This window comes from Prinia subflava, chromosome 10, assembly GCF_021018805.1.
Source record: "Prinia subflava isolate CZ2003 ecotype Zambia chromosome 10, Cam_Psub_1.2, whole genome shotgun sequence".
In the NCBI taxonomy this organism is placed as follows: Eukaryota; Metazoa; Chordata; class Aves; order Passeriformes; family Cisticolidae; genus Prinia; species Prinia subflava.
The window spans coordinates 15,657,438-15,681,993 of NC_086256.1; the positions used below are offsets into that span (position 1 = coordinate 15,657,438).

The 24,556-nt window shown below is 37.9% G+C and overlaps 1 protein-coding gene across 2 annotated transcripts; it reads left to right on the forward strand.

The window, feature by feature from the left end:
• Positions 1-361: 361 nt before the first annotated feature.
• ZNF326 (zinc finger protein 326) lies at positions 362-24,110 on the forward strand. Of its 2 annotated transcripts, XM_063407475.1 has the most exons (13): positions 362-520; positions 1,017-1,091; positions 6,885-7,005; positions 9,047-9,452; positions 12,042-12,240; positions 13,968-14,002; positions 14,904-14,991; positions 17,204-17,318; positions 18,361-18,508; positions 18,822-18,921; positions 19,983-20,113; positions 21,021-21,116; positions 23,394-24,110. In XM_063407475.1, the coding sequence occupies exons 1-13, from the start codon at positions 505-507 to the stop codon at positions 23,553-23,555; spliced, it is 1,692 nt and encodes a 563-aa protein (XP_063263545.1). In that variant the 5' UTR covers positions 362-504; the 3' UTR covers positions 23,556-24,110. The 2 variants fall into 2 exon arrangements, with proteins under 2 accessions (XP_063263545.1, XP_063263546.1); XM_063407476.1 differs by lacking the exon at positions 1,017-1,091 and having other exon boundaries at positions 365-520.
• Positions 24,111-24,556: the final 446 nt, after the last annotated feature.

Sequence of the window (24,556 nt, forward strand, 5' to 3'; positions counted from 1 at the left end):
GCAGGGTCCATGGACAGGGCACCTCATGCCTAGCATTGTGCAACTGCAGGGATGCCCCCGACGGCTCAGTCCCACCAGGCACTGCCTGACTTCAGGGGAGCATATTCTGAGCCACTTCACTAGGCCCGCTGGGCGTGTGTGGGAGGGTGACGGTGTGGATGTCTCGCCACTCCTCGTCCTGCAGCGACTTCAAGCATGACAGGGCCTGACGCCAGAACATAAAATGGCGGCTGCCAGGGCTCAAAATGGCCGCCGCGCAGCCTCCCTCGTGACCCAGCCGAACCAGGCCCCGCGAGCGGCGCTGTGCGCGCCGGGCCCGGGCCCGCGCTCCCTGCAGGCCGGCCCGGTCACGTGACGCACAGGCCGAGCCAATCGCCGCGCGCCGTGGCCGTGCGTGCAGCGCGCGGGTCCCGCCTCGCCTCGTTGTGGTGGAAGGCGCCATTGGGAGCCGCCGGAGCCGCCGCCGCCACCGCCTTCCCGCCAGCAGCGCCCGCCGCCGCCGCCATGGACTACGGGGAAGGTGAGGGCGCGCCCCCGCTGCAAGGGCAGGGCCCGGCCGCCGCCACCGCTGCCGCCGTGGGGCCCGGCCGTGTCTCAAAATGGCAGCGGCCGCTTTGTTACGCGCAGGACGGAGCCCCCCTCACCCACGTCCTCGTCCTCCTCCCCCGCCGCCACTGCCGGGCTGGGGGAGCTGCGGCGGCGGCCGGCGGCGGGAGGGCTGCGCGGGAGGAGGGCCCTCCCCGGGGGCGGCGCGGGCGGGCGCGGGGTGCGGGCGGGGGCGGCGCTCCGCGGGGCGAGGCGCCCTGGGGCGCGGGGCGAGCGGGGGGCGAGGGGGCGGCGGCGGGCGGGGGGCGCGGGCAGAGCCGGGGGGAGCTCGGGGCGAGCTCTATGAGGGGGTCGTCTCAGGAACCTGGAGATCCGACAGGAGAGAGAGCCGCCTCTTGTTGCGGCTCCCTGTCTCTCCCCTCCAGCTCTTGCTAAGCACTAAGTCATTCTCACTGACCCATCCTCTCCAGCTGAAGACAGAGATTGGAGATTCCCAGATACCCCCATGCATTGTGGTGTGAACATGCCCAGTGGGTCAGTCTCAGGTATGAGCTATAAATACGTCTAACCTGTAAAAAGAGTTGGGGCTGAACAATCAGTGTTAACAAAAACAAAAAAGGAGACGGGTTTTTAAAAGTGCGTAACATGGTTTGAGTGCTCATGTTGTTTTCTGAAGGAGTTGTAACTGTCTGGGAGTGAGACTTGATTTTCATCTTGGGCATGTCAGCATGAACTCCCGCCCGTTCCAAATGAAAAATTGTGAGATAAAGGAGTGGGGATGGGGGGTGGGGTAGAAATACAGACTTTTCTTCAGATGATGCTTTTTTTACATAAACCAGTATATTTTTATAGAGTACTGTATTTGATTCTTATTACTTGTGTTGAAAAGAAGGGATATTTTCCTTTTTTATAAAAATCAGGACCTGTAACTGCTTTGGTTTTATTTACTTTTGCCCCCCTAACATTTACTTTAACTAACAGTTTGGGAAGGAATATAGAAAAAAACATATTAAGTCAACACCAAAAGCTATCTCTTGTTTTTGCACTGTCAAAAATACCATGTAGATAGAACAAAAAGAAATGCACATACTTTGGTAAGACGATTAAGCTTATGAGTTTAGCCAAGACTCACGAAATGTTTTGACATCTCTTGCCACATGCAAGCAAGTATTAAAAGGATCTTAATATAAAAATTTTACTGATACTGTATCCGAGCTTTGTTTATAGATCCTGTCAAATAAGTGCTTGCTGTTGAATCTCTTGACAGTCTTGCTGGCTGTTATATGGAAATAACACATTGGATTACTGATGCATCTTTGATTGCAATATAATAATTTTTGTGACACGTTTCTTGAGTCTTAGCTTTTTTTTTCAGCTATATTATTTTGCATTTATCTTTCAGCACAGTAAAATCAATAAGTTAATAGTAAATAAATGAATTATAGATATTGCCCTGTGTTTTCATCTTCTATGTTGATTCCTCATTAAATGTCCATTTGATTTTTAGAGAGACAGGTTATTCTTAAGTGCCAGTTTAAGTATCTTACTGGACTATTCACTGTAACTGTTGAACAGAACCTCCTTTTCTGAGATGTGATGACACGAAGATTAAAGTGAATCCAGGCTCATCGTAGGGGAAGTAACTAATCAAATATGTATTGTACAATTAGAGTGTTCCTTTCATGTACCTCTGTAATAATAGTTTTCATTGTGTTAATTAAGCTTTCTGTTATTTGTAATTATTAAAAAGAGTTTAGTTATGATGTATGCAGCTTGAAACTTTGACCATGACCATTGTATGTACCTGAGCAAGGCATGCATAGAAATTGTTTTACGAAGGTTCTGTGCAGGAGGCTGAGCGCTGTTCTGGGGGGTTTCAGAAGACTGGCAAGAGAGGGTAGATGTTGGGAATTCTCCTCTTTGCCTAGTTGTCATTTGAGGCCTTGGCAGGGTTCTTCCTGTTGGAAACTTTTAGCCGGTGGGAAGCACTTTTAGTTGTATGTGTCTGATGACTCCTGTGATTGCACCATTGTCCCTTCTTGACAGCTCAGTTTGAGCCCAGAGTTGACATGTCCTTCAGAATAAATTGTTAGTATTATTAACAGAAATGTTATTAAATATTCACATTAATATTTTAGTTACTGCAACTATTGTCCTTTTAATCTGGAAGGGGAATGACAAGGTTGTCATCCTAGCAATCTAGACATGGTGTTATGAAAACGTAATGTGCCTGGAAAAAATACTGCTTCCTTAAGGTTCTGGTAGTCAAAATTTAGCTTTTTAAATTTACCATTTATTTTGCAAGATCTTTTTCATTTCTCATTTTCTTAGCCTTTTCATCTGCTTGACGTGGAACACGCTGTTTAAAATGATTTCTTGTCTTTATGCCGTGAATATGATATCAATGTTCTTTGCTCTAAAGCTTTTTCTTTTAAATGGAGTTCTTTGTACCAAGAGATTCTGAGTCTTATCTACTGTGTGTTTCCTTTGTAGTTCTTTTTCTTTGGAAAATTTGATTTTTCTTTACTGACTATTGAGATTTATTTTGCAGCTATTTTAAATGATCTCTCCACTAAATAAGGCATCTTTTTAAAAAAATTATTCTGAAGAAATACATATATATTAACATTTTAATTTGTAAATAAACTTGTCTTTTAGTATCTGATTCTTTTTTACTTTAGAGGTAATATATTTTTTTCACCTTTGACATAGCTCTTCTCCCCTCTTTTCAATACAAGTAGACAAGTATGATCTAGAAATGGGAAAGCAGATAGTTCTTTGCAAGTTCTTCTATTTCTGTACTTAAGTTCAATGGCTCATTCATCCACAGGATATTTATGCAAGAAGCTGCAGATGCCAAAATCTGATTTATTCTGTTAAGAAATTCTTTGTTTCAAATGCTTTGATAATGCCTTCATTTCAGAAATTCACTCTCTCATTTTTAAGCTTTAGGAGCAAATATGGACCATTGTTTTTTTAATTTCTTTTTAATTCTGCAGTCTTCATAGATATACTGATATAATATTTCTTCAAAGGTTTCTTTGATAAGCAGTTACTACATGAACTTAAATGAACTATTACTCTTTTGAATTTTCAGCTTGAGACACTGGAATACAATTCCTGGTGTTTTTTCTCTAGTGCTTAAATACATGTTCTCTTAGCACGTGGAACAATTTCATGTTTAGTCTGCACAGACAGGCAACTTCTCTACATCTCTACTGGTGCTGACAGTCATTATTAATCAGTTACTACACTAAAGTCCTTTTTATTTTCGTTTACCTAAATGACTATTTACTCTTGTCTTGTACGTTCCCCTCTTTTTAGGATAAAGCCTGTCTGGAGAACATTCTTCCAGAGTAAAGTTTAGTACTGAAGAAATTGTACTTGTACTTGATAATTTGAATGCAGTTTCTGTGTCAGGCTCTGGGCATGAAATATAAAATGCGGAAATCTTTGGTAAAGTTTGCAGCTGATGACTGAACCAGGAGGGCAGTGGTTGTGATAGATTAACTGCTCAGCAGTGTGGAACAGTTAATGAAATAGTTGGAAGGAGATCATAAAGTCACCTTCAGTAGATCAGGTGAAAAGTGTCTATCCTACCTCACCAGTATCCTGTATGTCCCTCTCTGTTTGGAGCATGGAACAAGTAGTACAAGTACTCCTTTGGTATATTTATATGCCTTCCTTCGTTTGCAGCTTGAGGACTTTTCCAGCCATAGTCTGTGCTTGACATGCTTTGAATTTCTTGTCAGTTGATTTATCCAATTTCTGTCTTAAATCTCTGTTGATTTTTAGTAACTTATTACTACTTGTAACTCAGTTCCAGGACTTGCATGTCTTGTGAAAAGTGACTTGGATCCTTCTTTAGTTTGTTATTTATACATTTCATTTCCTCCCTTTAGTTTCTTGCAGTAAATCTTTCAAGTGATCATCCCTCTTCATGTCTTTGTATCTTTTGTATCCCGTGTTAACCATTTTCAAATGTGAGTATATTATAATGTAGGTAAATGCAGGGCAGTGAGTCTGGAAAGGGATGAATAAGATGTTCATTGGTAGGGAGGGAGATGGTGGTGATGTCCTGAAGGCAAGGATTTGAGGATTTAGGGACTGGCATAGCTCTATAGCCAGACTGCTGATGTTACATAACATGAACTGAGTAAGAAGTGTTGAGCAAGTGTGGATGTTGGAAGTTATCCTGTGATTGTAAATCGTATTTTAGTGTTAGCTTTAGTGTTTCATGCTAAAAATTTTAGACTAAAAATATATTTCAAAATGATAATTTTTAAACCACTTTTTGAAAGAGTTCTTTGCACATGAAAGTTTTTATGTGTTTTTTCAATACTGAACTGCTGGCATGTGCATAACACTGGTCCCTACTTCCTGTGATGTAGAAGAATTGCTTTGCAGTGGCAGGGATCTTGACAGTATGTTGTGTTCTTCCTTGTTGGATAACTTTATTCAGTTCTCAGCTCCTAACCTCATTGATTCTGTGCCATCTTAGGGCTGGTAGATAATAGGGAGCAGGTCAAACTAAGGTAAAGTATTGGGTGCTCTCAGGTCAGGTATGTCATTTTTCAGACTGTCAGTGTCTTTTGATTAGCTACCCTGTATTAAAAAACCTAACAACCTGGATCTGAGATTAGATGATCCCATGGTCAATCTTAATTTCTGTGAAAGTGAGTTTATTTTCTTGACTCTCTTTTCTTTTTGCTTGTCTGCATCTTTATGTATGCAGTCTTGAGGGTGACGTACTGGATTAGGTGGCAGATCATTCAGAAACACCAGAGAGGAACATTAGATGCTTTTATTGAAAGCCTCATCCATTTCTTTTTGCAGTAACTCTTTGCGGTTTAAGTTGATGATGGGTGGTGCTACATGATTAGTATTTTGGAAAGGTTTTTTTGTGCTTTGGTTTTTGAATCCTTATTGTATGTTCAGAATATGAAAATGTACAGTGTGACTTCTATGTTTGAAGTTTTTTTTCTTTTCCCAGAAGTGTCATCTTTTTTAGAAAGTGCATATGATCATTAGAATAAAAATAAGCAGTAGATCTTTATGTGTTGGAGTCTCTGTTCAGGCATGGTAAGAATATCTGTGTAAAAGTGATACAGCCAGCTTAACATCTTTTGCAGAATTCTCATTGTTGACAGATACAAGGAAGTAAATTAGAGTGACTTGGTGCTAACGTGAACTAGGTACAAACAGGATATAATTTAGATACGTATTTTCAGCACTGCAGTTATTTTCGTGAAATTATATGCACAGAGAGTTGATGTATTTCTTTAAATAGGACAACTTCTTATGACTTCAAGAGAGCTAATTGTCCTGGAAAAGTCAGTGGTTTACATGTGAAGATACTTGAAATATTATAAAATACTCTCTCTTGTCAGAGTAAGCAGCTACTTGGTTGTATTTTTATCCTTCCTGTGTTCATTGTGTATTCTTTCTCTGTGTTACTTTTTCTGTGAATCCTGCCAGGTTTTCTTGGTACCCAAAACTGGTTGGTTGGTACTGGAAAGTAGTTTTGGTTTCCAGAATGCCAGTGAAGTGCAGATTGTGTACATTAGTACATTACAGGAGAACAGTGGATCATACTCGTTATGCAGATCTGCAGCATTGTGTTAGTGCTTTGAATCTGAGTGATTATTTGCCCAGAATTTTTACACAGACCTTCCAGTGCTAAGGAGGAAGTTGGTTGTTTTGCCAGACTTCATTACAGGATACCAAGATGTCAGGAAGTGGCATCAGTTTGGCTGTGAAATTCCGGCATCTTAGCGCAGTTAGTGAGCTGCAGCTCAGTGCTTTTCGGGGTAGATTTTTTTTGTGCTAGATGGCAGAAAATTCTTTTGTTTGACTGTAGCCTAGATGCAGAGCCTGCACTGCAGCATGACAGCTTGTAACCTTGACCCAGGGTCTCTCAATGTGAGTGAAGGTTTCTTGGGGCATTGGACAGAGAGAGCAGATGCTTGTGAGCTCCTTGTATTATTAAAGGGTTGGAAGTGGTTTTAATTCTGTACAACTTCAGACATATTCTACATCAGGTATCTTCATTTAATGCTCTTAATTTATGATGATTTCAGCTGATGGAACAATAATCCTGAGTTAACTACTCTTGGAAAAAATTAGGAACTTGATTCCGGTCAAGAGGTACTCAGATGATGACAAAGACATGTGGCTTCTCTAAGCAGTGTCAAAATTGGTTTGCAACTGTCAATTTTGTATTTTGTTTGTAAGCACTGTGGCAAAGAGTAAACCTTTAACTTAAGAATTTTAACTAGATTACTTAATAAGAATTCTCACTTGCTTTCTTTATAAACATTTTTCTGCTCTTTTTTTAGACATGGACCGGGATTATGGGCATGGAGGCTATGGTGGCCCACGATCCATGGACTCTTACCTTAACCAATCCTATGGGATGGAGAGTCATGGAGGTGGAGGAGGTGGTGGTGGTGGTAACAGGTAAAATAATCCTTCAGTTGTCCCAAGAATTGATCAAATCCAATTTAAGTTTAAGTCATTCTTCTAACTTAAGTGTTCCTGAGGCATGTTGTTATGATTTTGTATGAACTCTTTCATTCTGAGTCTTCATGTTTGATAAATACTGGCAAATACTAAACTGTGAGTGCTAGATTCTTGTAATAATCAGTATTTTTGTGGAAAAGTTTGACAGTGAAACAGTGCGTCTGAATGAAAGTAGAAAAAGTTTTGTTTTTCAGTATTGTCTAGCAATTTGTAGCTGATTGGCCTGACACACCATTTGACATAGCAAACCTGACCTAATTGGTTTAGTGTCTTAGACTGAATCTATCAACATTCCATTTTCAAGGAACATTTAGGGTATGTGTTCTTTGGTTTGAATGTGCAGCGCTCAAGTGGTCTTGGTATTGAATCTGAAAGTCATGTCCAGATTATTTCATTGGAAGGTACTGACTACACTTGAAACTGTGTGCATGTTCTGGCTGCTTTGTAAGATGAATTAGTCTAAAACGAAAAATATTGATGCAGTGGTCTTAAAGTTGTGTATTTAATGCTAGGATACTATTTGCACTTTCAGATAAAAACAATAGGGAGCAGATGATTTGATTTAGGTCTTAGTATTGTATTAAAAGAAGCATGCTTTTCAGAGTAGTGATTTTATCTTGGAGGAGATAAAATGTAAGAAAACTTGGATAATCTGATGGTTTTCTTGTGTGCGCCCTTGAATTTTTGTCTGGCTGTTGCCAGATAACTTTGTGGTTCCTGTCTGTAGTCACTGCGGTGCCACTGGGGAAGGTCAGTGCTAAACAGGGAGGCTGTAGAAATGTGTCTTGCTGCTCGGTTCTGTTAAGCATTTTAGTTAAGTACAGCTTGTTTAATAATGCACATTAATGTTGATTTAAAAGTCTGAGCAGAGATTCAGGAATGAGCTGTACCTACCATACAGTAATCTGCATATGATGGAGGTTGAATGACTACTTGAACGCCAAAATGTCTCTTGCTATGTAACCTAATGTGCATGGACTTTTTCTGGTGTCATTTTCTGTGTATCTTTGAGTCTTCTGAGATGAACAGATTTTAAAATGAAGGCATTCAGTTTACTGCAGATGCAGTTAGTAAGTCGAGTCTCTTGTAGGTTGTATTGTGTCAGTTAAGGGATTGTCTTTCCCAGCTGCTCAATCATCGTGTTATAACCCTGCAGGGACACTAATGTGTTTCCCTTCCAAGTAGTTACAAGTATTGATTCTAGCCTGACACTGCCCATGTCCCAGACAAAGCAAATTCCTGATCAATAGCTGAAGATTTTAGCTCCTTGTTGCTTTACGCTGAAATTCCGAGGATTGTTTTTGTGTCCACTGTGCATGCATTGGGGAGACTTTCAAAATCTTGAGTTGCTAGACCTAATGGTCTGCAAGTGAAAGCTGGATATGCTGAAGACCATGAACTTTTTTTGATTGTGTGACTGAACTTTACAGGAAAAAAATTTCCAGAAAGAACAAATGTGACGGAAGAGCATGTGTATATTTCCTTTAAAATGAGAACTGTAGGGTACTTGGAACTCAAAACTGTACCACTAAAAAAACCAAAAGATTTTTTTTTTTTCTTCAGTTCATAACTAAGCCGCCTCTTAACTGTTGTTTAACTGTTAGACTGTGAGGGTATGATTTTGAAGAAAGGGGAGTTTGACTAGGCTTTGAATGTCTACAGGTGATTATTTTTGTGAGACTAGGGCTGGGCTCCAATAATGTTTTAGTCAATAAATGTTGCTGAAAATTTAAGTAAACGAAGTTCAGGTATATTGAACTTTAGAATTGTTTGTAGCAAAAATGGCTCAGATAGCTTTCTGTCTGGTCATAGTGTGAATTGCCCAGCCCTAATCAAGATTAAACAATAACACAACTGTACAGATCAGTATAGTAATAAATTGATTTTAGTTGATAAATGTCAACTGATAACTTGTCTTTTGAAATGTATAACATTAGTAAGCTTACTTTTTTTTCTCCTCACTGTGCAACTTTTCCAGGTTTGGACCTTATGAGTCTTACGACTCCGGGTCTTCTCTGGGTGGGCGAGATCTGTACAGATCTGGCTATGGTTATAATGAACCCGAACAAAGCCGCTTCGGAGGTAGTTATGGTGGTCGATTTGACAACTCCTACCGGAATAGCCTTGACTCTTTCGGAGGTAGAAACCAGGGCGGGTCTAGCTGGGAAGCACCTTACTCCCGTTCAAAATTGAGGCCTGGGTTTATGGAGGACAGAGGAAGAGAGAGTTACTCTTCCTACAGCAGTTTTTCTTCACCCCATATGAAGCCTGCACCTGTAGGCTCTCGGGGGAGAGGAACGCCTGCTTATCCTGAAAGTGGATTTGGAAGCAGAAACTATGATGCTTTTGGAGGACCATCAACAGGCAGAGGCCGAGGCCGAGGAGTAAGTACAGAATCTTTTCAGATTCTTTTCACTAGACACTCTTTTAAACCCTTTCAAGACCACTGCTTTAAAATGAATGCACTGTTCAGTACAGTGTGGAGGTTTTGTCCAAGCAAACTATCATGGTTGACAATGTTGTTTATCCTTTTGAAGAAGTCTTCAAGTAGAACCCAGTCCTTCTTTCTGCTGAAAGTAATGAGTAATAGACTAGTTGATAAGGTTTGTTAAATCTCTCCTTTTGTTTGAAAGGTGAAGATAAAAGTAGTAGGTTTGGTCTAAAAGGGATTAAAAGGACTTCATTTTTCCTTGTAAACACTAGCATCTCTGCTGCTGGTGGGGAAATTTTTGAATATTGTAAAAGTTGAATTCAAAGTGTTTTGAAGTTTTGAGTAGGTTAAAGGTGCAATGTATAAGAAAAAAAATAAAACCCAGGTTGTGAACGCTAGAGCAGTTTTCGGTTCGTGTAAAGGGAAAAGTTTAGCTAATTCTTTAATATGTTGGGTACATGTTTTATCAAACATCAAGTCTTCTTTTAAACTACATTCTTACTCTGACTTGTTTACTGGAATGGTGATGGGGAGGAAATGGCAAAGGTGAGTGGTGAGCAGTTACAGTGATTCTTTCTCAGAATTTAAGCATGGTTAAAGGGGCATCATCAACTTAAATTCAGGTCCTTTCACAGAATTAAAATTAATTTATGCATGGTGTGCCTAGTCCTCTTGCTTGTATTCGTTTTGAAGACTTAAGTGCTTCTCAGTGGATTCCTTTCCAGTATAGGATGTAAAAAGTACATGTCCAAGAAACAGCATGGTTAACTGTATGCAAAATAGTGGATTGCAGTTTGAGGTAGTAATACATGATGTTAAGTAAGCTAAGGCAAAAAATACAGCAGAAAAGAATAAAAAACCCCCAAACCTGACAGAAATACTAACTTTAGGTTGATGGTGTCCCTTTGTCTTGGTTTTATAATTTTAGTTTTTATTTTTTTTAAGCTCAAAATATTCAGTGAACACCTTTCTGCCTGTGCCTCTAGGTGTAGAGGCACAGGCAGTTTACCTTTTAAAATTCCTGAGTGTGCTGTATTTCTTTGGGAAGTGATTCTTTAATTTTAAGCTATACAGGTTGTTGTAGCTTGAAGTGTAGAGGAAGATTATTTTTTACTGGGTCTTTTATATGCTTAACTTGCTGGTGGGTTTGTTCCAGAAAGTCTACTTTGTACCATTCTTGAGTATTGTAGTTGCCATATTCAGCGTTTAGCTCAGATTTGCACATGGCTGTTAGCATGTAGCATGGTATGAGAAAAAGATTCTAATCTTCATTTCTCTGCTTGTGAAGCTGAAAATGTGACATTCTCAAGCCTTTATGCCATCCTTTCAGAACTCACTGAGATCTGAAAGCGTTATGCAGAGTTACAACTGAGTTCTTTTTTAATTTGCTTTTGAAATTTATCCTTTTAGTCTTTTATGTAATAAAGGAGAATGTAAAGGCTAGACTACTTACCATATGTAAAATGCATTGCACCTTTAATAGGTAGATTGTCTGTTTAAAAAAAAACAAACTTGGAATTATTGAGTGTGTACCTCATGTCAGATTTGTGTCTGATGTAACTGTACATGCTAGGCAGTTTATAGCTATCTTAACCAAATGAATTAACATGGAGATCTTGTGCATGGACTTCTGATTATGGAAAGTGCCTGTATTGGTATATTCTGCCTGTCATTTAAAATCTGCTTTAAAAAAATCATACTTTTCATAAATGTTTTGAAGTTGTTTTTATGTTCTTTTGGCAGTGTAGTATTAGTTCTCGTGGAAAGACATATATTTCTGCTTATCCAAGTCACTCATCCAGTTGGTGGGCTCTCTTCTGCCCTTTATTAATCAAGTAATTAAGTTAATATTAAGAAGTATGTTAGCACTTTTGAAAATGTTCCAGCTACCTAAATTCCCCTCTTCAGATTACTCATTTATTCAGTGTCTTCAGAGAGGTAACTTTCATATACAAGTGTCCACAAATGACTGTACATAATTTTAGAAATAGTGGAAAGGTTTAGTGTTTCAATGGAATTTTCACTCCTATCGGTGCACTGTTTTTGTATCACTCTCCAGGCCCAACTTAAAAATTCTGATTTTATTGAATTCAGTGGAAAGATGGATAAAAGAATGGACTTCCTTCAATTAATCAGTATTCCACAATGGGCAACTTTCTTTACTCAGTTTTCAGATCACTACTATATCATTTTGTGTAAGCTCTGTTTTTTTTTTCCCAGAGGGAGATGGAATTCATTATCTAGAGAATCTGAAGAGAGGAGCCAAGATGTTAGGCTGAGATATGATAGAAATGTTCATTGCCTGGACAATGGTTCTGAATAAGCAGAAACACAGTTTATACATAAGTATTCGTTCTACTGGACAAACACCCACAAAACCATTGCACAAACAAATGTCAGACCAGGAGCTTAAGTTTCCTCCTGCATTTTGCTCTAGAACACAGATTTTAGTTAAGGTCGCAGTTATATTGTACCAAGTAGTTGTTTTATTGACATTGCTTTCATATACTAATGCCTTCCTCTTGATTTTGCGAATTTTCAGCATATGGGAGACTTTGGCGGAATGCACAGACCTGGAATTGTCGTTGACTATCATAACAAACCCAGTCCTGCAGCAGTTGCTGCAAGAGGAATAAAAAGAAAAATGATACCACAGCCATATAACAAACCTGGTGGGACATTTATCAAGAAACCCAAAATGACAAAGCCCATTTTGAAGCTGAGCCAGAAAAAATCACCCAGTAAGTAGCAAGTATCAAAAATTTTAAGTTGAAATTACTGATTTTTTTTTTATTAATTAGAAATTACCTAGATTAAATATTCAGAAAGAGGGCTGTATGTGCTGTTTTGTAACTCCTCATTTTCTGCTTTTCAAGTATACTTGTCCACAGTGGATTTTAGGAATTTACATGTCTTAACTTTCCTACTGCAAAGATAGTTTGCTAAATGATATTGAATATTTAGATGTGTTCAGATATGTACAACTGAAGACTATCTCACTGAGACTTCATGGTGATACTTCCTGGACACAAATTTTCACCACTAAAAATAATGTCAGAGCTCAGGTTGTCTGAAGAGACAATGCCTGACAAATACCAAAGTGTGCTCTTGCATGAGCCTGGGCTCTGCTGTCCAAATTCTTTGGATATAAAAAGTAGTGCATCAGCTGTGATGCAGTTAAATTAAAGATACAAGGCGTGGGTGAAGAAGAGAGGGAAAATGAGAGAAGCTGCAAAAATGGCAAAAACCGTTACAGATAATTTATGATAGGCAGAAAGAGATTGCTCTCACTTGTAAATGCAGTGCTGTAATGGCAAGAAGAACTGTAAATGAGATTGATAACTATAAATACAAACTGCAAATTGTATTGGTGATACTTGGTTTCTTTAACTTCCATGAAGATATTCTACAACTCTAGTATTAGTTTTTCATATTGCAGTCAAAGTTGGAGAAAAAAGTCACTAGTGAGATTTGAATAAATTACTCACTTTAAGGGAATGTTATCTTGAGTATTATGTATTGTGTACAGCAGCCAGATATTAGCTTTTATGCTTGTGATTTCCTAGTAATTTTTATCTGCAGTGTTTTGTGTAGTTTGGTTTGAAATTGCCTGTGAAAATGAAGTTGCTGTAGCTCATAGCTTGCAAGGCAAATGCACAGATCTGGCAGAGATTTTGAGACATAAATTCTGCGTTTGATTTTGTTATTCTGGTTACATTACTGTGTATTACATAACTGTTCTCTTGTCAAGAGTACTGTACAAATTCCAGGAACTGGGTGTATAGAACACACTCCTCTGCCTTTTGTGTAGGGAACTTTTTTGGTGGTCATGCCAGCTTTGTTGTAATGAAAAGGGTCTCCAAAATGCACATCCTAGTTCTTTCAGTACTCATGTACATTTTCCTTTCTTAGCTATGTTCAGACTGAATGCTTCTAATTTATCATCCCCCTCACTGATTTCCACAATCCAAAGACCAATGTATAATATTGGTGTTACTTGAGGAAGTGGAATAGATAGTGCCTACAAGAATGCAGCCTCTCCTGTGGCTCTGAGATTAGGGGGAAGAAAGTGTTGAGTAGTTTAACAGAGTTTCTGAAACTTGAACTGAAGGACCTAATCAGTATCGTGTAGTTGAAAATAAAAAGTGGGTGACAACTAACAGAAACTTTGATGCAGTTGGTATCTATTGTATGAATGAAGATATATCTCAAAATTATATTGAGTCCTTTCAGCCTTGAAATTCTTGTTTTGGAGTTAGATATATGTGATTGCTTCTAAAAGTGTTTAGTTAATATTTCTAAGGATAACTGATTTTACATTTAATAGTATTACTAAACTGTGATAAATCGTAAATGTAGACAATCTTCCCTGCATAACAAGCTGATTTTTTTTCCTAAATATCTTATTGTCTTAAAATGAATTGTCAGTGACAGCACTTTTGCATTGTTTCTCATTTTATATTAATAGACACGAAGACATCTTACCAGGATTCTACTATAGAGGTAAAGATTCCCACAACTGGAAAATGCTTTAATCCTTTGAGAAGTTTGCATAGTATACCTTAAGATAAATAATTCTTAAGCTAGAATTATCAAATTGAACATTAGATAAGTTTTTCTGAACATGATTTTGATTTTTTACCACTTTATCTAAAACTGTGTTATTTTGGTAGCAGTTGATTTTGAGTGAAAGATGTAGCTTGTGCAGATAGCCTGGAAAGTGAATTTTCAGATGTATTTGTAGACCCTACCTGTTCTTGTAATGCCCAAGAGAGCTCTCATGTGAACACTTCTCATGTTGCCACAGGTAGACAGCTTGAGCTCATGCAGCTATGATCTGCTTGGGTGGGTACAAAGGAGGAGATCACTAAGTGATCCTCACAGAAGTGAGGAGGAATGGCTCAGACATAAGACACATCAAGGAGAGAGGGTAAATAAAAAAAGGGTCAGTGTTAAAAGATGTTCTCTGATGGGGTAGGAAGATTAGTCCCTTCCTTCAGACAGGTCAGTTGCAACACTAAGTAAGAATGTTACTAGTAAGCTAAGCATGTGTATACATATATATATCGCAGTTTAGTGTTGCAAGACTGGAATGTCATTTCACGTCTTTTTGAGTGAGGGTATTAACACCTTCTCAACTAAGTAAAAGTTTGGATTAGAAGTTAAAATATTTATATAGAAAACAATTTTGATTGTGAAAATAATTCACTGAGGCTTCAAGGCATTACGAGGAAATGTAGAGCCAGAAGTATTTGTACACTGAGTTCAGCAAGATACTCAATTCACTTTCTTTCTTTGTCATATTTAAAAAATACCAAGTAACAGATTATTGGAAATAATGTAAATTATGCTGCCTTTCTGGATTTAGAATGGTTTTTTTAATTTATGGATTTGGCTTTATTAGGAAATTGAAGTTGATACAAGTGGTGCAGTTGTTATATATGAAGACTTTACAAGAGATGCTTACGATCTTGGATATCAGACTTTTGGAGGTAAGTCAGGTTGCTTTGTCAGGTAAGGTATTGTAGGTGTTCTGTTTATGAGACTTTGAGAGACTACATTTTGTAAGCCTGTATTTATGACCTCTAATAGTTATTTGGTAGCATTGGTGCCTGTTTTTGTTTGAAGAGTTTAAAAATTTGGGCTGTGGAAATGCAGTTGTTTGTAAAATCCATCCATTACTTGGTTGATTTTTTCATGCTTTCTTGTGTCTCTGCTCTCTAGTCATTTCAATACGTTGTTGTTTGCCTTTTTGGTCCTGATTTTGTGGAAAAAAAAATTGTGTTCTTCTATACTTGCTACCATTCCATTGCTTGAATGTTCATCCCACTGGTTCCTCACCCATATCCTGTTACTTATCCCACTGGCTGATCAACCTCACCTTTAAACCCTAGGTCAGTCACTTTTAATAAAGTGGATTCAGTTATCTTGGAGAGCCTCTGTCAGGAATGCAGGGTCTATTTCGTGGCCAGTCTTAATGAAGCAGGTTTATTATTAATTTACATAAAATCAGTTCAAGTATGTATTAACTGTAGTGATTCCTGACACACAGAAAAAAAAATCCAGTGATAAGGTTGAAATTACTTATAGGCCGCCTTGTATGCTGCCCTATTGCATATGGCATAGTCTCATTTGATGGCAAGGAGGGCTCGAAATTGGCAGCCAAACGAGTGTTTCTTTTCTTGAAGTAATAGTAAATATTTTTTTATTGTGTGGCTTTCTTTTTGTTTTAAAAGTTTGCATAAGTGCACTGAAGGAAAGGGGAAGTTTTTAGTTTATGGTTAGATTCAGGTCTCCATTCCCCAACTTCCAACAGGACAGGCACTTCAATTTGTGAGCTCGAGGGTCGAAATAGAGGCCATTTCATGTCACAGAATATCATACCAGATGATTTTTACAGCAGTAAAACAAGTGATCCTTTGCATATTTCCAGGGTTGTTGGTAATGCACTAAATGAAATTTAAATCCTGAGATCAGTATGGGAATTGCCTCTGTGGGTAGGTAGGTGGTTTTTTGTTTTCAGTTTGATTTTTTTTAAAAAATAGTCTCATGGACAGGAGTTTTTCTCCTCTCTGGATCACAGTAAATTTTGAAACCCTTTGCTACAAAATGATAAACCTTGGGATAATCAGGAGCTGCTAGTTGTGAAAATGTTTTCAGTATTTGGTGAGACTTCTCGATCCACAGTGTTTTGCAGTCTTGGTGTCTGTGCATGATGCTGTTGTATGTTCCTTTCTGTTGCTGTTTGGATGGAGGTAGATTTCCTGGAGGCTGACCTCTCTTCTAAGGTTGACCTGTAAAAGAAAACAAAAGGATCCTCTTTTTTTCTTGTCTAAAATTACCCACTGAAAAATATTGTAATTGTTTCCCTTTGTCCATAGACTACTAAAGCAGATACAGGAGAAAAAACCATAAGCGCACTTCTAGAAAATGTCAGTGTCCTTGAAAGTATTAAATGTTGTAGAACTAAATTCTATTCATTTATTCATTCGCACTTTTACTTACATGCCAGGTGGTAATTCAATCAAGTTCTTCTCTGAAGGTTTGGTTGGGTTTTTTGTTGTGTGGTGAATCTGTCCTTGTCTCTCCCTCTCCCCACCCCCATTAACTGGTTTATTTCTTTGGCTGAAAATCTTGAGAATTTCTGTTCCAAAATTTCACATTTTTCTGTGAAACCAAGAGAAGTCTAATGGGGAAAAATAATAAAGTTGTTGAATTTCAGTTTAGGTACCATACCTTGAAGCAACACTGTCTTTATGAGAACCTTTGCTTTCGGTTTTGGGAACTGCCTTCTCACTAGAGGGAAAAGACAGCCTTTAGATAGTTTCCTTTTGTGTAAGGAGACTGTAGCAGTGGTGCTCTAAAAACATGGGGGAATTTTAAACAATGTGTCTTTCCCCATCCATTTCCAGTTACCTTCTTCTGGTCACTTACTTGAAGAGGTACTTTAATTTCTTTTACGACTCAAAACCAGAGTGCAAACCCTTAGCTACTAAGTTGAAAGCAAGTGTTTAAATTGGTTGTCTTTAGAGGAGGAAAACAAAGCAAAACTTTCAGAACATTTGGGAAAGCCATCAAACCATGTTGATACAGGAGCTTTCTCTGCATTTTGAAGTGTTTGTGGAGGAGACAGAGATGACAGGTATTTCTGCTGTTGTTTATTTGTTCTGAATTTGTTTTTTAATCCTTCAATTGTATGGTAAGATGGCAAGGGAGAAACTAAAAGTGAAGAAGAAGAAAAGCGTCGGATTGAGGCGAGAAGAGAGAAGCAAAGACGTAGAAGGGAAAAAAACAGTGAAAAATACGGCGATGGATACAGGTTTGTGCTGTAACTTCTGTGTTGTGTACAGTGTTTTTCTTGTCTTTAATGCCTCTCGAACACATTTTTTTTCCTTTGGATTTATTTTAGCAAAGCAAAACGCAAGAAAGAAATGAGGGAAAAACCCCACCCCCTTCCACACCCCTTAACTTCCCCTGCTCCCCAGCAAGAGCAAAAAGCTAACCCAAATAAAGAAAAAAACCTCAAGCCAAAATCTGACACCCAAATTCAGTGGCTTAGAAGACTGGGTGTTTCATTGGACCACTGTTATATCAGAAAATCCACAATTTACTAACCCCTTCTCCCCAACAACTGCATTCAGTGCATATCTGAGAAGCAGATTAGAATGGTACTGCTTTTGAAGCATATGTTCATGTTGACGTAAAAAGCTGTTAGAAATTGATTTTATTCTGGTTTTATATGTGTGTGTGTGTGTGTATATCTGTGGTCAGCTGTTCTGGAGCAAAAATAAAGTACATAGGTTTGTAACTTTCTTAGACTTGCCCAGTGGCTGCACTGTACAAAATGGTTCAGTGTCAGTGCAGTGTATGATCCTGGCTAGTGATTAGTGACTCTTCCTCATTGTACTGAGGAGATTATATTTCCTTACAAAGATTATATAGCCTTTGTGTGGAAAATGAGCTTTAAATGAATTCTTTGATTACTTATAATTAGGAATTGTGGCCTGACTGGGCTATGATTCTGTGCCTACAAGATGTACTGCAAAAGGTGACAGGAAGCAGAGAGCTGCAATAGATTAATTCACAGAATAATGTGGCTTTTACATGCCTGGCTTCTGATTTCTGCAGTTTTTGTCTCCTGAATAGATAATTTGTTACTCTGACACTGGCCTGATTTATATTTGATTCTTGTAGCACTTATCCTTTATAATGGAAAAACTTCAGGGTTTTTTTTTTTTTCATTTCTTTTTCACTTAGGCTTCTTCAAAGTATACTTTTCCTGTTCCTTTCTTTTTGGGTTTGTCAAGTGTCACAGTTTTGAGATGTTTTAATAGTAATATTTAGTGTATTTCTCTTGATAGAATGGCATTTACTTGCTCATTTTGCAAGTTTCGAACGTTTGAAGAAAAAGAAATTGAGTCGCATCTGGAGAGTGCAGCGCACCAGGAGACATTGGATCATATACAGAAGCAAACCAAATTTGACAAAGTAGTGATGGAATTTCTTCATGTAAGACAGCTGTTTTGATCTGATTAATACTTTTGCATGAGAATACGGTTACAATTTACCATTTATTTTCACAATATGCTTAACTTACTGTTAATCCTTTTGTAGGTGACTTTTGGTGCAGCGCATACTACTAAAAGTTGAAACAAATTTAAAGTGTCTAAAGTACTGTTACTTTTACAGTTGAAAGTAGTGCCTTAAGAAGTAATAGCAATTGTTTATTGTTTGTTATAAACTATATTTTTAAAATCTGTGTTAATATTGGACTGTAAACAATTGTACATCATAGGCATTTAGAATTTTTTTCCCTCTGTAGGAGTGTATGGTGAACAAATTCAAGAAGACAGCAATGCGTAAGCAGCAGACAAGTAACCAAACAGAAAATTCCCAAGCTGCTGAAAAAGATATAATGGAAGGTGAGCAATGTGGAGCTCTCCTAGTCTTTTTCTGCTTTCATTCTTCTTTGAATTTGATAAAATGGATAAAAACAATTTTCACATCTTTTCTGTACCTGGCTGAGAGTCCTTGCTTTGTTTCTGATACGAGGTGTAAGTACAGCAGGAGATAGCAAACCTTGTTTGTTTGCATCATGCTAGGTACTCGACAGACAATTCTGTGGGCTTTGCCACGGTCTCATTCAGTGAAAGGCATGAGGAGTGACAACAGGTGGAGGCAGTAGGTGGAAAGAGAGCGTAATAAAGCACTGAGGTGATAGTGGTCAAAAACGATGACAAGGATTTGAAAAAGTGTAAATAGGAGAGTTGCTGTGGTTTGGAGAGACAGTGACATAAGGAGGAGTTCAAGGATTTTTGGTTATTCCAGATGCATCTCTGCCTGGATTTTTTTTCCCCTTGGCTGCCCTAGAGTCACTTTTCTGGAGCATTTCAAGTATCCCTGCCTTGCTCTGCCATATCCTCCCATTCTTTGCTTGAGGTATTTCAGAATATGGGCTGAAACCAAAGGAGACATCTTTGAGTACCTTTATTTTAGGCAATAGCTCTATTTTTCAGTATTACCTTAATTTGAACTTAAATACTAAAAGCTACATAAAAATGGATATAGACAGCATCTTAACAATCCCAGAAACTCTTTTTTACTTAAGTACTGAGAAGGGCCTGTTTTCCTTTGTAATGAGAATGTTCTGTTACCAAGCTAATATTTAAAATTGCAAGAGCAGTTGGATTCATGTGCTTCTTCTTGATGGTGAGGGAGGACAAGGAAGTAAATTCGTTTTTATAAGGGGTAAAGTAAATGCAACTACTTTGGTCAAGCTTTGTTTGCTGAACCAAAATGTGTATTTTTAAGGATATTGGTTATTGTTGATTGAACATAGATGCCGTTCTTGTACTTTGCGTGGGTCTCGTGTAGTCTGTGAGGAGATGAAGTTGGAGTATTGAAGTGAAAAACTTCTTCTTCCAATATTGCCCTCAGAGCTTCATTTGGATTCTGTGTTAATGCTTTTTTGCATCTTTGGCAGGGGTTACGGCTGATGACCATATGATGAAAGTGGAGACTGTTCACTGCAGTGCTTGCAGTGTCTATGTTCCTGCATTGCACAGTTCTGTTCAGCAACACTTAAAATCTCCTGATCACACAAAAGGAAAACAGGTAAGATATGACATATTATTAAAAAAAAAGGCAAGCATATCTAATAGTAGGTGAAAAATGTTACAGTTCTTGGCACAAGTAATTTCTAAGTTCTTGTTGGTGTGGCTTGTTCTCTAGAAAGCTGTAATGTCCTTACTGCACTTGTAAGTTTAACACCTCAGGAAGTAGCCAGCACTTAAGCACCCCAGCTAATGAAATATTGATGTGCTTAATAGCTGCCAGTAGAAGATCATGAGAAAGTTATTAAAAATGACTTCTTCATTTGATGAGAATCTGCTTTACAGAGTTCAAGTACTGGAAACATTTTGTTATTCAGATTGAAAAACAAAACGCATGTGTTTCTAGCATGATAAACATACTGTCTTTTCTGAGTGATTATCTTTTTAATTTGAAGACAGCTGAGAGCAGTTTAGAATTAGCAGTCATGTTGTAATTGCCCCTGTTAAAATTTGTAATGATAAACTTTAGGCCTGGTAGAAGGGTTGAAAGAATAGCATGAGCATGATAGTTAGCAAGACTACCCAAGTTCTGTTTTGTTTATATATGAACTTCTGTGATTGTGGAATGTCATAGAATGTTTTGAGTTGGAAGGGACCCTGAAAATGAGCAGGATCATCTTCAACAGTATGTTAGGCTTTGATGGAGAAGCCTGAATGTTGTCTATGGATGAGAACAGGTAACTGATTGTAAGCAAGATACATCTTTTGATCAAGCTAAAACAACAAGCTATAAACACTGCTAAACCTAATTGGTTAGGTTTATGTGGTTTGGACTTAAGTATTAAGAATAAGCATTTAATGCTGTAATATGTTAATTAATTTTTTACAGAAACTGACCATGAATTCAAATTCATGTGACAGTTGTAATAGGAACATGATAATTATTCACTGTCAAATTTGTTCCCTAGGCCTACAGAGAACAAATAAAAAGGGAGAGTGTTCTTACAGCCACCAGCATCTTGAATAATCCTATAGTCAAGGCACGATACGAGCTGTATGTAAAGGTAAGATGCAAATGGAAAGAAAATAATTGTTTGCCATTTTCTCAGTGTTAATAGTGTTTAAACTCAGTGCTCTCTCTTTTAGATAGCTCACAGATGGAATGTACTTTTAATGTATTTTACAGTCAAAATCATTGTCTCAGATAATTTAATTTGCAGCAAAATTACCACCTTCAGATTCACCAGCTTTTGGGTGTCATTTAAAACTTTTATCTAGGCAGTTTTTAATTGGATACTCTAATAAAAAAAAATCAGGCAAACACCAGCAGTGCCTTTAACTCTGTATGTAATGTTAACTGCAGAGCACAAACCACAAATGACTCCATCTTTACACTTAGAAGCAAAAGCTCCACTGTGTGGGTTTGTACTGAAGTATAGTGTACTACTCAGCTACTTTTTATTCTATAGAATTTTTAGGGTTCGTGACAAAAACAAAAGCTTGCAACAGTAATTGATGAGATCAGAGAATTTAAAAGGCATGGCAGCCTTTGTTGTAGATAAGTGTTCTCACCTGAAAAACATGTGAATTCATTTTAGTAACATGGAAGGTTTTTTTCTGCTGGGCTACTTACTTTGCTCAGTGACTCTGTAATACTGTTCTTAGCTATTTCTGGATTACTTTTAATTGGTTTATGATTCTGCCTGTGCCATAACAAAAAGACTATTTCAGACAAAGCATATATCTTTTGGATATATGGCAAGGTATGAGCCAGTGCCCAAGTTAATTGTGATTTAAAATGTCAAATTATTGTGTCCTGAAAAATTATCTATGAGTGGATGTGTGAATCAGTTTCAGACAATTGTTGTATATCTGTTAAGGAAAGGTTGCAAATGGCCAGATAGCAGAGCCTGGAATGTCTGCCAGTGTTTGCAGCCACCTCTTCCCAATCCCTTCTGCCTGGTTCGGATTGTCCAATACAGCCCCCTAGCGGGAGACTGGTGGAAGGGAGAACGGAAATTTCCTGTTCATCAGTTCAAAAACTGGGGAAAGTAAAACTTGCAACCTTGTCTTCACAAGGAGACCACTGCTGTTTTCAGAATGACTAGCACTGGTATTTCCTGTGGTGGACTTAATACACTTTCATCAGGACCTGCTCTATGAGATGTGTCTGGGTCCTGGTTACAGAAATCCCTTTCATCCTTATTCGAACTACAGACTGAAGTAGTTCAGTTTTCTTACACAGCATATGATGGACCTGCAGACTTCCAGGAGAGTGCAAAATCTTTGTTATAACATGGTCTCAATTCTGCTTTCTTTGAGTGAAATCTAAATCCGCATTTAAAATTTGCTTGGCTTTTAGAATAATACTGAAACCAAGTTTTTGTTTTGTTGCATTTGCTGAATATTTTTATAGTTCTCTAATTTTTCAGTAGCCACCTGGAAGATTCTGTCTGAGAAATGTAACTGTTGTGGGAAGAAGGCAAAAAAGGACAAAGGGCATAGCATTCATTTTTTCTTTTGTATCTTCTTTTTAATAATACTCTTTAAAATCCTAGTCTTGGTGCAGTTGGTGATTGGTGTCATATGATCAGATCAGACATGCTTTATCAGATGTATGAATATGAAATGAGCCTTAGCCAAGAAACCCCTAATAGATCATGTTGGTATTATTCATTGATTATTCACAGTTCTTAAAGTATGTGAACAGGGGAAGGCTGAGGTATGTCATGCTGAGCAATTGTATGAAATGGAGAAGATAGGAACCCAGAATGCCAATGTATTTAAAGTGCTGAGAAAACTGATAATTTTTCTAGGTTGACAATGGAATGAATTTCAGGCTAGCCAATGTAATAAATTGTAGATTTCTCTTTCATTTTTTGAGGAGTGTGCCTTCTTCATAGAATTATTCAGTGTGCATGAAGACTGTTAAATAAGGAAAAGCAGAATAAAAGTTTTCTGTTCCAATTTGGTTTTAATTGGGGAGAAAAAGGAAGCAGCTGTAGTTCTTAATTAAAACATGTTGAAACGTAAGCATGTAATTTTAGTTTCTGAATGTTGAAGTGAAATTTGTATTTAGATTGGCTGTTTCTCAGTGCCATTTCCAGTTTCATGGAAAGAGTTTATTAGGATCCCAGTTTTCCTTGTGCATAAAGATATGACATTGCTAGTTTTAAATCCAAGTTGTTTTGATTTTCTTTTGAAAAACCCACAACTATTAAAAACTGTATAAAATAATGTGGCATTTCTTAGTGGCTGCCGCTTTCATTCACTGAAATGATGAGTATGATTTTATATTTGAAATAAATATCAAAGTGTTTGTTTCCAATCTTCTACTTCAGGGTGAAAATCCTTTTGAAATTAATGATCAGGCTCAGGAGCAGCAAACAGAGGAAGAAGACAAAGCTGATGAGCCAGCTGAGGGTGAGGAAGAGGAGGAAGAAGAGGAGGAAGAAGCTGAAGAACAAACTGACTTCACTTTAGACCACACCGAAGATAACTAAGTGCAGGAAAATAAAGATACATTAGTGGGGGCAAACCGGCTTTTTATTTCTGCTCTAAAGTGGCTCAGACTTTTTAATAGTCTCAGATGGATCTGAAGAGTCCCCACCATATGCATGCATTCCATTCCATGGAGAACTTGTTTATATAATTCCTCTGTGTTTCTGATTTGTTTAAAAAAGAAATTAAGACTATTTTAGTTGAGCTTTTTATAGAAAACTGACTGTTAAAGCTGATCAGAACATTGTGTTGTATATTTTTTTAAGCATCCTATTTTTTTGGTGTGTGTACTGAAAGTTGGATATAATAACTTCTGGTCTAATCAGTTGAAAAGGAGGGTGGGTCTGTGGGGTAAAATATTTTAAAAGCTTTATGTTGTAAGCTTATAAATATTTACCTCATATACAGGATGAGTAACTTCAAAAATTGTGCTGTTGAGTGTGGCTGTTTGGGGGACTGCATTGCACTCTGTATAATAGAGTATGTGTTTATAATATGCCTTGTAGCTTTTTGTGGAAAGATGTACCAGTTTGTAGCCATAAAATACTTCAGAAATATTACTGTTTAAAGTGTCTGTAGTTTTAAGTATTTCAAAAATTTCCCCATGCTGACTACTAAACTGGTTTCAAATTAAATCTTGATTAATACTATCATTTAAATTTGTAGTTGCATCTTAAGTGACTCATTTATTGGTGAGTTTTGATGTATTTAGACCTCATGTACCAGGACAGGTAAGTAGTTGAGCCCTTATAGTGTGCCTGGGGGAAGTGTGCTTTCTGTGTGTTTACATATGGTGTACTATTGTCTTAGAAATTACAAGTACACCTGTGTTTTTTATACAGTTCCTGCTAATGCAGCTTTTGACTAAGGAAAACTGCAAATGTCTGATTTGACTGTTTCTAAGTGCAGTGAAGTGACATACACCTTTGTTTCCTAAATAAGACAACTTTGCACAAGTAACTACAACCTGTGGTGGTTACAGGGAATTTTTTTTTTCAAAATC